Genomic DNA, 14,943 nt, shown 5'->3' on the forward strand with positions numbered 1-14,943 from the left:
GACTGACTTTTCCCTCTCCGGCTTCACCACCAAACCAAGGCCCTGCGACCTGCCATTGTTGAAGGCTTTTTTTCTTATTTAATTTGGATTTCTTCTTCTTTGCCGCCATGTCGACGGCTGTGGAAGCGGTCGGGTTCATCATGTGCATCATCAGCTGGTTGATCACCGGATCAGCGCTGGCCAACGACTACTGGAAGATCTCCTCAGTGTCCGGCAGCGTCATCATCTCTCAGAGGCAGTTTGAGAACCTGTGGCATTCCTGCGCCGAAAATAGCGCCGGAATCGCCGAGTGTCGAGACTTCGAGTCGCTGCTCGCCCTCCCCGGTAAGTCAAAGTTTGTGTGTACAGACAGAGAGATCTAAATACCGTTTCCCACAATCCCGAATACAAAAATACAAATATATATAAAATGATGTAAACAAATATTTATATCCTATATATACACAATCAACATATACAAAATAACAGTCACTTAAGACCAGGACACAGAGCCTTTTATAAAATGGAGAACACAAGATAAGATAAGATGGACCTCTATTGACCCCCGTAGGGAAATGAAGGTGTTATCGCCGCAACAGAACAAGACAGAATCAAAGATAGTACACATGGAATTATAAGAATACAAAATCAGTTATAAGCCTACCAATAATATTTACAACCTTTTACGTTTTATAAAATGGGGAACGTAACTTACCAACAAGATGGCGCCGTGTCTTTTGCTCCTCTCAAACTCGTCTTTTTCAAAGTGTTATTGTCATATGCTCAGCAGCTACAGAGTAGAAATGACCTGAGCTCCTCCAACAAAGCAACATATATAATCAAATAGAAAAATACAAAATAAAGTGCAAAACGTCTATATAGATGTAAAAAGAATATGATATGTACAAGAACAGAATATGAAATAAAATAATGTAAATCAAGCAAAGATAAGACGGACCTCTATTGACCCCCGTAGAGGAAATGAAGGCGTTATCGCAGCAACAGAACAAGACAGAATCAAAGATAGTACACATGGGATTAAAAGAATAAAATAACGAACCTACTGATTATATTCACAAGTTAGTAAAAAAGTTTCCCAACACTACATTAGAGTAAAAGGCAAAGAGTTATGAAACACAGGAGAGCTGCTAACCCTGTGGGAACTGTTGTTGGTAAAATATAAATAAAATAAAACGAGCAGGAAGACACTTTATTGCCATTTCTACGCCTATTAACTCTCATTCTTTTTTTCACAGTCCCTATATTGCCCACATTTAGCAACATCGCTATTGAATCTGTCTTTGTCTTTTTAGTAGTTTCATCATCCGTCACTTTTTTTAAATAATTGGTTCAAACACATTTGGAAATTAAATCGTCTGCAATTTTTCGTTTTTCTTGTATTTCTTCACAATCTTTTTTTCCTTTGTCCTGTTCTTTACTTATTTCTTCAGATTCGCATACAATAATAATAATAATAAAAGCGGCAGGATATATCATCAAAACAATGACGAAAAAGCATTTTTTACAATTAAATAACTGGCATAAAACAATGACAAAAATATCTATAACTTTTTGTTTACTCTAAAAAAAAATCGGTGGGAAAAAATATATAATTGTAAACTGATGAGGTGATTGGAGTTCAACTTGATTGGACATGGGGCCATAAGGCTGCTGAATGAAGTCAATAATCACCAAGTTTCAGGTTCGGATAGCAAAGAAGGTTAAAAACATAATTAACGTTCAGCTTGTTGATCAGTGGAGCTTCTTATCAAATTAGTGTCTTCTGCATATTTAAAAGCATGGTGGCACCACCTCGTCCAAAGGTTGATCGATTTACAGCCACAAGTTTCCCGCCTGAAACTGAACTAAGTCACTGCTTATTAAAGTGTATTACAAAGAAGACTTTATACATAGCATGGTTAATTATAAATATTAGTGAATTTACTTTACAGCGAGACGGTTTTCTTCCTGCCGTGATGCTTCTGCAGGATTATCTTTTGGGCGCCATTTTGAGTCTCTTCGTCCTCTGGCAGTAAAATGGAGGGAAACTCCATCTCGATGTTTTACAGTCGCTTTACTTTCACTTCAGTCTGGTTAAACTCATTTAGTTTGATATGGATTTAAGAACATATTCAGTCAAAGGAGTGCCATAAAAAACACGAGTAGACATTGACAAAAATGTGAAATAATTGATCAATTAAAAATAATATAATACATTAGTGGAACTAGTGGAAAATAACATGTCAATAATAAAATGAAAAATAGGTAAATAAAATGTAAAGAGAAACAAACTAAAAACAAAGCTTTTAATTGAATGTCAAATGGCATATAAATAACTTTTTTTATGTTATTTATTCTTTATTATATGTAATTGATTTATTTTTAATCCCTTTAATTTTAATTCACTTGTTTACTTATAAAAGGTCTCTGGCCTTTGAGGGACATCCATGAGAATGTATGGATGTGTGTTGCTAAAAAGGCCCCCAACGTAGAAATTGAAACACTTGATGAGGTGCACAATAAGGAACCCAGTGTGCTCGTCAGTGTGATTATTAAGCGGCATGATTCACTCCGTCTCCAGCTCACTGAAACTCTGTGAGGATCATAAAAAGGTGCGGCAGGTTTTTATGATCATTAGAGGTCATCTTGTCAATAAGTTACAGCAGCAGTAACTCTCAATCATAATGTGACTTCCACTTCCTCCTTCCCTTTGTCTTCTTCCGTATGGTCTCATGTCAGGGATACACACTAAAGCTTATGGTATATTTTAATAGTTTACTGTGTTTTAATTTATTCCCCATAATTGTATTTGTGAGAGTGATTCTCCGTGTCTCCATGCTGTAATGTTCAACAAGCTCTTTATTGTTCTCATACTGTCGAGCACCTCTTTTCACCCTCTGTCTGAAACCAGAGCCCAGTCTTCTCTGATTGGTTAGCAGGCTCTGTTGGGATTGGTCAACCACTTAGAGATTACATTATATTACATGACATGTCACTTGTCAACATACTCAACACTGTGGACAATCCCCACCGGAGCAGTTTGGGGTGAAGTGTCTCGGGACACAACGACATGCTGACTGCAGTGGGGTTTGAACCTGTGAACCCCTGATCCCAACACTAACGCACAACCCACTGCGCCACGCACCTCCAGAGATGTCTCGACCATTAGCCTATCACGTACAATGTGTTGGACCGCTAGCCAATAGGAGCGCAAGTCTTCCATAGTGATGTCTATGGCCGTTTCTCAATCTCGAGGATGCTGGCTTGGTAGTCGCGTACTTCCAAGTCACTTCCTTCAGAAACGAAGCAAGTATGCTTCCAAGCCACGGCTTCGGAAAACGAAGAAGAATGGAACAGGCTAACAAGTGTGCCACTCAAACGGTTTCAACATAAACTGTACCGAAAATAAATACCTCACGATGTCTATCTAATTATGAACTTGCTTTTCTTTCACGAGACACATTTTTGGTGAAAACAAAGTAACATATCTACCAACACATGTTCTACGCCACTACATACTTACATTTCAATGTGTGCTGCGTCGGTTCAGCCATTCTTCGCAAGGGTTTTTGAAATTGGTCCGTGCGCAAAGCATTGTGGGGATTTTAAGGACGCGAAGTCTACCCATGTGCAGCCTAGACATTTCCCCCAAACCAAGGACGCGGCCTCGGTGGAATTCCAAGTATGCTGGAGATTGGAACGGTTCTGCTGCGCCACTCGATGACGTAGCATCCTTGAAATATTGGCTTGGAAGCCAGTATCCTCGAGATTGAGAAACGGCCTATGTGTTCCGGAAGTAAACACAGGAGTCCAATGGAGGCGTTTCAGGCGCCTTTTGAAGGATTGTAGCCTTTGCAGACCATTCACATGCATTAAAACCTATAGAAAACTCTACGGCAAAGGAAAACCCCCAAAAAGCAGGAAAGGGCTTCTTTAAATACAGATTCAGTTTAAATGTGAGCTTTGCAAATGATTCGCACATTGTCTTTAAAGGACTACAAAATAAGAAAAATCGGTTTAAAATGTGTGTTAGGGTTTAACTTTATCCGTTTTGATTAATCAACAATGAACATTTGAGAATTTCTTTCTCAAAACGCCATATCCCTTATAGGATGTTTTAACACTTTTTTCAACATGCTTTGGCAATATTGTGTATGCGAATAAAATATGGTCATGCGAATAAAGCTTCTCTTGAATTTGAATGTTCTAAATATCTCTCTCCGTCTGCAGCTCACATCCAGGCGTGTCGCGCTCTGATGATCATCTCTCTGATGCTCGGACTGGGAGGGATGGTCGTCGCTCTGCTCGGACTCAAGTGCATCAAGATCGGATCGGCCACCGAACAAACCAAGTCCAGGATGGCCGTCATCGGGGGAATCCTGAGTATCCTCGGTGGTGAGTTACAAAACTCTCCCTGGTCCCCGGCTTCAGCTTCAATCTCAGGATCCATGTATCTGTGATCCTCTCCAGAATGGAAGTAGTCAAAATCTCAAAATTCTGACTTTTTCTCAAAAATTCTGACTTTTTCTCAAAAATTCTGACTTTTTCTCAAAATTCGGACTTTTTCTCAAAAATTCGGACTTTTTCTCAAAAATATCAAAATTCTGACACAGCTGGGAGACCAGGGGACACTAAAGAGTGACGCACACAGCTGGAGACCAGGGGACACTAAAGAGTGACGCACACGGCTGGAGACCAGGGGACACTAAAGAGTGACACACACAGCTGGAGACCAGGGGACACTAAAGAGTGACGCACACAGCTGGAGACCAGGGGACACTAAAGAGTGACGCACACAGCTGGGAGACCAGGGGACACTAAAGAGTGACGCACACAGCTGGAGACCAGGGGACACTAAAGAGTGACGCACACAGCTGGGAGACCAGGGGACACTAAAGAGTGACGCACACAGCTGGGAGACCAGGGGACACTAAAGAGTGACACACACAGCTGGAGACCAGGGGACACTAAAGAGTGACACACACAGCTGGAGACCAGGGGACACTAAAGAGTGACACACACAGCTGGAGACCAGGGGACACTAAAGAGTGACGCACACAGCTGGGAGACCAGGGGACACTAAAGAGTGACGCACAAGCTGGGAGACCAGGGGACACTAAAGAGTGACGCACACAGCTGGAGACCAGGGGACACTAAAGAGTGACGCACACAGCTGGGAGACCAGGGGACACTAAAGAGTGACGCACACAGCTGGAGACCAGGGGACACTAAAGAGTGACTAAAACTGTTTTGTGTGTCTGCAGGTCTGTGCTGCATGATCGCAGCTTCGTGGTACGCCTCCAGAATCGTGGACGACTTCCATGATCCGTTCACCGGGGGCGTGAAGTGAGTCCAGAAGAAACACACAGAAACTAAAACAATTATAATAATATAAACTTTATTTATAAAGCACTTTTCAACACAAAATGTAAAAATGTAAAAAAAAAACTATTGTGATATTTGGAGGGAAAATGTCATTATAATTCAGAGGAAAGAATTCGAGGTCGAATGTTTCAGAAAAATTAATTAAATATATTTTATTAAAAAAAGTCGAAACGATTAAAGGAAAAACATCAACAATTGAAAAGTTGCTGAAGTGGATTGCAGAAGCAGTGTAATAATGTTTGTCTCTCACCCTGTGTGTGTGTGTGTGTGTGTGCGCGTGTGTGTGTGCGTGCGTGTGTGCGTGTGTGTGTGTGTGTGTGTGTGTGTGCAGGTTTGAGCTGAGCACCGGTCTCTACATGGGGTGGGGGGGGTCGAGTCTCTCCATCTTGGGCGGAGCTTTGCTCTGCGCGGCCTGTAAGAGAGCCTCGCCTGCAGGAAAGAAAGGGTAAGCCCCGCCCCCTCACCTGAGCTCCCTTCCCTGATTTATTTACTTATTTACCAATTTATTTATTTACTATTTTAGTTTCTTCTCATGTTCAGCTCATTGTAAACTCATTTATTATAAATAACTAATAACATTTCATCAGGTTTTTGTGGGATATTTCAAAGAAGTATATTCGAATATTTGACCTAATTTCAAAATTAAAGCTTTTAAACAAATGTTTTTCTTATTGCTTTTTATTTATCGCAATTATGTATTTCTTAGATTATCTTTATTAATAATCTGTTAATAGAGTATTTTTACTTCAACAAATGGTATTGACGATATGTATCGAGCTGCAGCACAATTACTCTTTTATTAAAATAAATTCATTTCCAAAGAGTTTTGAGAGATTTGTTTTGAGATTCCAAAATGTCTGCTTTGAAAGAAATATCTTTCTTTTTTCTCAAATTGTAAAATGTCTTTTTCTTCTTGCTTTGCAGCGGCTATTATGGAACCAAGCCTCAGAAAGTCTACACGGCAACGGCCAAATCTGAGCCCGATTCTTCAGCCAGAGCATACGTCTAAACACACACACACACACACACACACACACACACACACACACACACACACACACACACACACACAACATATGGACACGTCGTTTGTTTGCTTATTTTTCTAAAGAGTTTTGATGTGAAATCTGAAATCGTAAATGTTGTGGATGATTGTTAATGATTGTGTAATTCTGTGTGACTGTATCTAATCTGAATAAAGTCTGCGTGAGGGTTTTAAAGGTAAAGTGCATTCTTCTTTCCTGTTGATGAAACACACACACAGACACCATTTGAAATGTAATTTAAGATTATTAAAAACATAAAAAAAGACATGTGACTCATTTGGTTCAGCTATGTTTGCTATTATACAATTAAATGATGTTGCAGGTAATGTGGAGTCAATGATTATGATTATTATTATTAATATTATATTATAAATTGTATTATAGCGATTTAAAAACAAAGACACTTCATAAAAACAGCCATTTTAAATAAGTACTTGAATAACTCAATACTTCTAGAACATGTGTTGTACTTCTTACTGTAAATTAAATACATTGTTAAAGCAAAGGCAGTTTATTCACACAGCACCTTCAACACAAGGCAATGCAGAGTGCTTTACATAAAAGAAAGACGTGAACCCTTGGATGCATGAACGACCAATACCTACACTCTTCCATGAGTGGGGTCAAAAAGGACCCCAATTAGAATCAGTGTTTTTGCAATGAATTTTAAAAACGTCTTTAATGTTGGTTAAAGGTGGTTATATTTATTATATGTGGGTCTACAAAAGACTGATTTTACATTGAACATGCTTATTTATAAAAAAAAATCACAAGAATTAACATCAAAAATCTTCAAAAAGTATTTTTAGTATGTCCATCTGTCTGGAGGACAAACAAGAGAATGAACATACATAAGACCAGAACACCGTCCACTCACATGGGCCCACACTCACGTCTTTTCTCTATTCCCTGGGTGCAGCTGTCACAAACTGTTGCACACCGGGGTACTGCATCTCCAACAGCAATTGGTGGCTTTGCGATCTTTGTTTCTTGGACACATCTGGCACCTCTTTCTCTTCTGTTGGCCCTCTGTGCTTCTCTCCTGTTGCTGGTTTGCAGCTTTTGTCACTCCACACCTTCCCATCGCTTCAGTGATGTAGGTTCGGGGTACCTTCCAGTCGACTTTTCATGTGAGGAGTCACGAGCTCCTTTGATGTAATACTTACATGTATGCTGCTGTGTCAAACTGACCTCCTGGTGGTGAGGCTGCAGGCGTCAGATGGGTAAGTGGGACAGCACATGTATCCTGTCACAGTTGGTAAGAATCAAAGCTTCCCAAAGCAAACCCTTGAGATTCTGTAGGAAATGCTTGGGGTCATTTTATGAAAAACGGGGGTAGTGATACAAAAACTGCAATTTCTTAAAATGTATAAAAACATTAAAAAAAATTCAAATGGCCTCAAGTCACAAACATGTTTTATGAGGAATACCTGGAATATGGAAGTGTAAACACTTTTAATTTCAGAGATGTTGAAGAATAACAACCCTCGGGGTCATTTTTGACCCCACTTATGCATCTAATGGTTAAGAGCATTAAGAAATAGTGAAACACATTATAAAATGGCATTTAAAAGCAATCATTAAAAAGCAGGGAGAATTAAATAAAGATAAAACAAGATAATATATAAAATACACAAATAAAAGTTACAGTGCAGTGTAAGACTAAATCAATTAAAAGCAGCGACAAAAAGAAAAGTCTTCTTGCTGGATGTGAAAGTAGTCAGAGTTGCAGCGGACCTGCAGGTTTCTGGGAGTTTGTTCCAGATGTTTGGAGCATAATAACTGAACGCTGCTTCTCCAGGTTCAGTTCTGACTCTGGGGACAGAAAGCTGACCAGTCCCTGAAGACCTGAGAGATCTGTCTCTGGGGACAGAAAGCTGACCAGTCCCTGAAGACCTGAGAGATCTGTCTCTGGGGACAGAAAGCTGACCAGTCCCTGAAGACCTGAGAGATCTGACTCTGGGGACAGGAAGCTGACCAGTCCCTGAAGACCTGAGAGATCTGTCTCTGGGGACAGGAAGCTGACCAGTCCCTGAAGACCTGAGAGATCTGTCTCTGGGGACAGGAAGCTGACCAGTCCCTGAAGACCTGAGAGATCTGACTCTGGGGACAGGAAGCTGACCAGTCCCTGAAGACCTGAGAGGTCTGTCTCTGGGGACAGAAAGCTGACCAGTCCCTGAAGACCTGAGAGATCTGTCTCTGGGGACAGGAAGCTGACCAGTCCCTGAAGACCTGAGAGATCTGACTCTGGGGACAGGAAGCTGACCAGTCCCTGAAGACCTGAGAGATCTGTCTCTGGGGACATGAAGCTGACCAGTCCCTGAAGACCTGAGAGATCTGTCTCTGGGGACAGAAAGCTGACCAGTCCCTGAAGACCTGAGAGATCTGTCTCTGGGGACAGGAAGCTGACCAGTCCCTGAAGACCTGAGAGATCTGTCTCTGGGGACATGAAGCTGACCAGTCCCTGAAGACCTGAGAGATCTGTCTCTGGGGACAGAAAGCTGACCAGTCCCTGAAGACCTGAGAGATCTGTCTCTGGGGACAGAAAGCTGACCAGTCCCTGAAGACCTGAGAGATCTGTCTCTGGGGACAGGAAGCTGACCAGTCCCTGAAGACCTGAGAGATCTGTCTCTGGGGACAGAAAGCTGACCAGTCCCTGAAGACCTGAGAGATCTGTCTCTGAGGACAGGAAGCTGACCAGTCCCTGAAGACCTGAGAGATCTGGATGGTTCATAGTTTAGCAGGAGGTCAGAAATGTATGTTGGGCCTAAACCATTCCGTGCTTTATAAACCAGCAGCAGCATTTAGAACAAACAGGAAGCCAGCGTAAAAGCAGCAGCGATCTAATATATATCTGTGTTAAACCTGTAAAGACGCCGGTACAGGCCCGGCGCCGTGGGAGGGCCAGGCTGCATTTGACATTCCTGCCCTCCCCAATAAAGTATTTTTATTTTTTAAATGATAAATTCTAAATAAACTGTGAACTTTAAGGCTACGATGTATGTGATGTCAGATAGTAATATAAGAATAATAAATGAAATACTATATGACATTAAAACAAGAATACAGTTTGAAAGGGAGTGATTTGTAAAATATCCATAAAGCAAAAATAAATCTGTTTACAGTTCTGTTTCATCTGGTGTTGAGAGAGGTATCCATAGATCTCTCAATGTTGCTCTCAAAGTGCACCAGATTGATGCTTTCAACTTATATATTCTGGGTAGTGTAGTGTCTTCTGCCATCCTTTCCTCCGAAAAAAGATTTGTTTCTCCGAATCGAAGGGGAAAAATACAAAAGCATTGCACACAATTTAAACCAATCAATGTTGTGTAATCAACAAGGATAATCTGGTGTGTTTTAGTCGATGAGTAGTGCAGATATCACTGTGAAATCAATCGACAGTAAGAGGAGTACTTACTTCCGGGTGTACAATTCTCCGTTATCCAATGGGAATGGACGCTCACATTGCCTTTAAGGGCAGCCGACACAAACGAATGCCGTGCTTCCATGAGCGTCGAATCCCGACGCAGATGGGAATACGTTGCAATCAGTTGAAAGCTATTTGCGTCCCTTTATGACGCTGAAGGAGCCTAGGAGCTTCACAACTGCACGCCACGGACACTGACCAAACGTCGCTCCTGGACGCTTAGGGAGTGAGCGGGTGTTGTCCCTGTAGATTTGTTCTGGCGCCGGGTCTGCACCAGTACAGTAGTTGAGTACTGAAGATAAAAGCATGGACAAGTTTTTTAAATCCTGCTGTGACAATAATCTTTTAATCCTATATATATTCTTAAAGTGACAATAGGGGAATGAAACGCCAAATATAATGAGTACACTATCATATTAAATTAAGAGGCAAACACACTATATGGTAACAAATATAATGAAATACAAATAACATAACAAATACTTAAAAAACAGGACCAGTGTGAAAAATGTTATATATTTTTTCTGGGATAGTTTTAAGAAGTATATTAGACTCTTAGAAATATATAAAAAGCTTTCTTTCTTTTTTAATATATTTAAATATATTAAAAAAGAAAGATTTTAAAATATTTGTTGTAATCAGTCTATACATTTTTAATTTGAATGCTATTTATTTATTGCAATTAAACTTTTTTTTTTTAAATTCCATTAATTTTTTTAAACATATATTGTAGTGATAATTCAACACGGAACTGTGGGGTAGGGGTATTGTTTCCGCACGGACATATGTGTTGCTACTTGTATATATGATGTGCCCTCCTGGCTTTTCTTTCTCTTGTCTACTCAGACTGCAAGCCAGCAACATGTCCTTTTCTGCTCCTCATTACAGTTCCTTTTTGCACCTTCGTTGCACCGCCTCCGACTCCTATCTCTCGGCACTACAGTCCTATGTATTCAACATGTATTATTCAGGTTAAACCAATGTTAAACCCTTTGAATACAGTCTTAGTTGCTTTAAATGGGATAACTACGCCGCCTGCTGTTTCAAATGTGTATCTGCATCGAGATTACGGGTGAACCCCATAGCAGCAGCATAGCAACCGCATTGTAACCGCATAGCAACGGAGGATCTTCTGAGGTAAATTCTGTCAAATATCTGGGGATAAAATAAAGTTTTTACTTACTTGAGAAGCTCATAAAAGTTAAGCTGGCATTACTTGGTTGGATATGAACTGTTTAGGATTACATTCGCCATGTTTTTGTTAAATTGACTTTTCGTTTTATGTGTTTTATTCATGGTATATATCTCACTAATGTAGCTAGCTAACAAGCTAACCTTAGCGTGATGTTTTCAGACAGAGCATGCGCAGTGTGTCCCACAGATTACAGCCGTGTGAAGTAACTAAGTAGATTTACTAAATAACTGTACTTAAGTACTATTCTGAAGTACTTCTACTTCTACTCCACTATATTTCAGGGGTAAATGGTGTACTTTTACTCCACTACATGTTTGTAAAACCTTTAGTTACTTTACAGATCTGGATTAATGATGTGAAATATAATCAACACTTAAATAAGACTTTAGTTACACCTGCAGTGATTTCACAAGCTACCCTGCATTGCATAATATTTCTACTTTCACTTAAATATCATATCCAAGTACTTCTTCTACTTATAACATAAATGGTTTACTTTATGTGCTAAATGTGCTAATGTAATCCTTTTGAAGATTCTTTAATTAACAGAGGATGTTTGTCGACACAGACGACCGTTTATTTCTGTCTTCTGTCCTAAATGCAGATGTGGAATAAAGAGTAGCTCCGGTGATTCAGACTATAGACATCTGACAGAGGTCACATATGGAAAGGTAAGATCCAGAGAAACTGAGGGACTGAAAGGTGAGTGGCTGATTTTCGTGGTACTGACTAGCCCCTAGATTCCACGGGTCCGTCTGCGCCGCGTTACGGCTGCATTACGGCCGGGTTACGGCTGCGTTACGGCCGCGTTACCGCTGCGCCGCGGCGTTCAGACAGATCGCGGCCACTCTAGTCAATGGGTGCTTTTCCACCAGACGCGCCGCGTTCCGGCTCAGAAACGTCCCTGAAGCGTCTCGCCACTGGGCTCCGCTCGAAATAGGATTCAAGTCTTATTTTTCGACGCGAGGCGTTGCAGAGGCAGCGGGCAGGAAGTGGAACGGTGACAGCATTCGGCCCATCCCCCAAATAAACTAATTTGCAGACCCTATCCCTCAGTAGTCTTTCAAGTAGCAGGAGAAATGCCAGCGTTCTCCTCCGGTTTACAGGCACTGTGTAAATTATATATATAGAATAATTATGATGATGAAGGCATTTTTTTACCACTAAAATACAGCAACACATCTTTGATTCATGTCGTTTATAACTGGGATATTACAGTTATTATTAACTTTGTCTGCACAAAGTAGCCTGTCCATGACACATGCCCAAATCAACAAAAACTGCAAGCCGGCAGGCAAGACGCTCCGCTTCTGAAATGCTTCTGAAACACGCCCGGTAGGGTTTGACGCCGGAGGAGGCCGGACCAAAACGCAGCCGTAACGCAACGCAGACGGACCCGGTGGAATCTAGGGGTAAGGCAATGTCAGGAAACTATTCAGAAGGAATTTGTGCGATTCAACCTTAATAAAATAGATATAAAAGGGTTAATCCACTAAGTCGGTGTTCACCATATCATTGGCAGATTGGAACTAACATGTTACATTATCACAAGAAGACACAATCAATTATTTTGTCAAATAAACACATACATTTGTCAAAAGAGGGTAAATGTGCAATGTGGTGATTTAACTAGCTACTAATACAAAAAAGGTGAATGGAAGGCCTACCGTTGAGCATAATATTAGGACTGTCTGAGAATTAAGGGTTCAAGCTAAACAAGTATCAGAAGATTAACATCTGAATAAAAAATCCTTTATTCAACCCACAGCGGCGAAATAACAGCAAAGTGACAGTGCAGATATAAGGCACAAATACAGTAGAATAAAGAGGCAAGCACACTATCGTAACATAAGATACTGTTTGATTTATTTTCAATTCTAAATGTGCAAAACACTTTTTAAGCGTAACTTTCGTTAGCGAGAGCTAACAGAATATTTAATTATTTAATTGCTGAATTGTATGAAGTCTGGTGACTTTGTTTACTTCCCTACGACATAGAATTTGTCCAATTTGCTCAAGGACGGACTAACGAGGGAACTGGTAAGTATATTAAGTTAAACCTCAAGTAGCTCTGCTAACTTAGCGTTAGCATGTTTTACACTGTAATGCTGACTTTAATTTGTCTTTCTTGTAACACTGAATCAAATGTAAAGCTAACAATCGTACAGAGCTGGAAGAAGAACAAGACTTAGTGTAAACATACTTGCAAATGTACAAGTTCAATAGTCTTATAGCTTATACAGTTCACATTAGTTCATGTTAATTGGAGTTGTGTTGTGTCTTGAGCTGTGCATGCATATTATTGACTTAGCTAGCAGCGGTGTGTGAGGTTATCAAAATGTCAGATACATGATTGATAAAACCTACCTCTCGTGAACATATGTTTGGAAATAAACAGATAGTTATTATTATTGGAGAGAAAAAGTGCAGTGAAGCGATTTATGTCATTACTTTTCAGTGTTTGTGCATTTTGTATATTTGTGCAGCTTTAAGTTTTGTTTACCGTATCAAGAGCAACACCCGTATCGTGTCAACTTATCGAAAATGGTGACATTTACCATCGAGGCGCACATTGTCACAGCCTATTTGTAATTTCTGCATTTTCTTTATTTGATTCTACATATTTTTTGCGGTAAGTAGCCTAACGGTAAGTATTTTATCACAATATCTATAAAATAAGTTCCTCTGTAATTAGAAGACTACTATATTGACCCGGTCTGTTTACTCAAGTAGCTCTGCTAACTTATCATCAGCATGTTTTACACTCTAAGGCATTTTCTCGTTGGTTTTCTTGCAACACTGAATCTAATTTAAAGCTGTAGAGCTGGAAGAAGTACTCCATTATTTTTACTTTCATTTAGTGTTAAAAATACTCAAGTTAAGTACTTGCAAATATTAAGTAGGCTACAGTACTTGATTACTTTCCACTGTTAGCTTATATAATTCACATTAGTTCATGTTAAGGTTAATGTGAGTTTTGTTTGCATCGTGAGCTAGCTGTGCATGCATATTATTGACTGAGCTAGCTGCCGTGTGTTAGGTTATCAAAATGTCAGATAACTGATAGATAAATGTACAGTATCTCAGTAAATATACAGTATAGTCGGATAGTTATTATTAATGGAGAGAAAAAGTGCAGTGAAGCGATTTGTATCAACCCTTTTTAGTGTTTGTGTCATTGTGTATATTTGTGCAGCTTTAAGTGTTGTTTACCGTGTCAAGAGCAACACCCGTTTGCCCGTATTGTGTCGATTTGTCGTGAATGGTGAAATCTTGCAATCTAAGCCAACACCGTCACAGCCTATTTGTAATGTCGACATTTTCTATATTTGATTCTACATATTTTAACTGTAAGTATTCTATCACAATTATATATAAAATAAGTGACTCTGTCATTAGAAGACTACTTTATTGACACAGACTGTGTAATAAATCTATATTGGCTTTGGTTCTTCGAGGTAATAGTGTCTTAAAATAAGATTTTAATTTGAGCAAAACCAGTCAGAAGCAGAAGGCTTAAATGTTGTCCAAGCTAGTTAACAGTGCATAATGTATACATTTATATTTAACTTAAGCATTTGCTCACAAATATTAGCTGGTAAATGTGGCTCTAGTGTGTCATCAAATGTTGTTTTTCATTTTCTTGTCTCTTGTTGCTTGTAAATATGGTATTATATCATACGGGCAATTGTGGAATATTTTAAATAGATTCTTATTGCATAGTTACAATTATGAAAATAAGTAATCTTGCTATATAATATATCAAAAAACTAACTGATCTATATTCTCCAGCTGCAGTCTGAACTGAACAATAACTCTGGTAAGTTTTATTATATTTTCACAATTAGGTATCAAATTCAGTACATTTAAATATTTATTCCAAAAGCATCAGCTGCACCATTATTGACTTT

General features: G+C 39.6%; 2 protein-coding genes across 2 annotated transcripts in view; both read left to right on the plus strand.

Annotated features, from left to right (window-relative positions):
• On the plus strand, window positions 1-6,440 carry cldn15la (claudin 15-like a). The gene is made up of 5 exons (XM_034078433.2): window positions 1-324; window positions 4,210-4,374; window positions 5,244-5,325; window positions 5,696-5,809; window positions 6,289-6,440. Exons 1-5 carry the CDS (start codon window positions 108-110, stop codon window positions 6,371-6,373), a joined length of 663 nt encoding a protein of 220 aa, XP_033934324.1. The 5' UTR covers window positions 1-107; the 3' UTR covers window positions 6,374-6,440.
• Window positions 6,441-11,695: 5,255 nt separating this feature from the next.
• saga (S-antigen; retina and pineal gland (arrestin) a) overlaps window positions 11,696-14,943 on the plus strand; it is a 44,265-nt gene continuing 41,017 nt past the window's right edge. Inside the window, exon 1 of the mRNA XM_034078424.2 lies at window positions 11,696-11,703. The gene's annotated coding sequence lies outside the window, so the exon portion shown is untranslated. The remainder of the gene's footprint in view (window positions 11,704-14,943) is intronic.

Source organism: Pseudochaenichthys georgianus, unplaced genomic scaffold (assembly GCF_902827115.2).
Source record: "Pseudochaenichthys georgianus unplaced genomic scaffold, fPseGeo1.2 scaffold_428_arrow_ctg1, whole genome shotgun sequence".
Lineage (NCBI taxonomy): Eukaryota > Metazoa > Chordata > Actinopteri > Perciformes > Channichthyidae > Pseudochaenichthys > Pseudochaenichthys georgianus.

Excerpts from the sequence above, each read along its gene's own strand:
- cldn15la (XM_034078433.2), top strand. The coding sequence starts at position 108 with ATGTCGACGGCTGTGGAAGCGGTCGGGTTCATCATGTGCATCATCAGC. Across the intron at positions 4,375-5,243 it reads AATCCTGAGTATCCTCGGTG|GTCTGTGCTGCATGATCGCA; the intron begins GTGAGTTACAAA and ends GTGTGTCTGCAG. Across the intron at positions 5,326-5,695 it reads CCGTTCACCGGGGGCGTGAA|GTTTGAGCTGAGCACCGGTC; the intron begins GTGAGTCCAGAA and ends GTGTGTGTGCAG.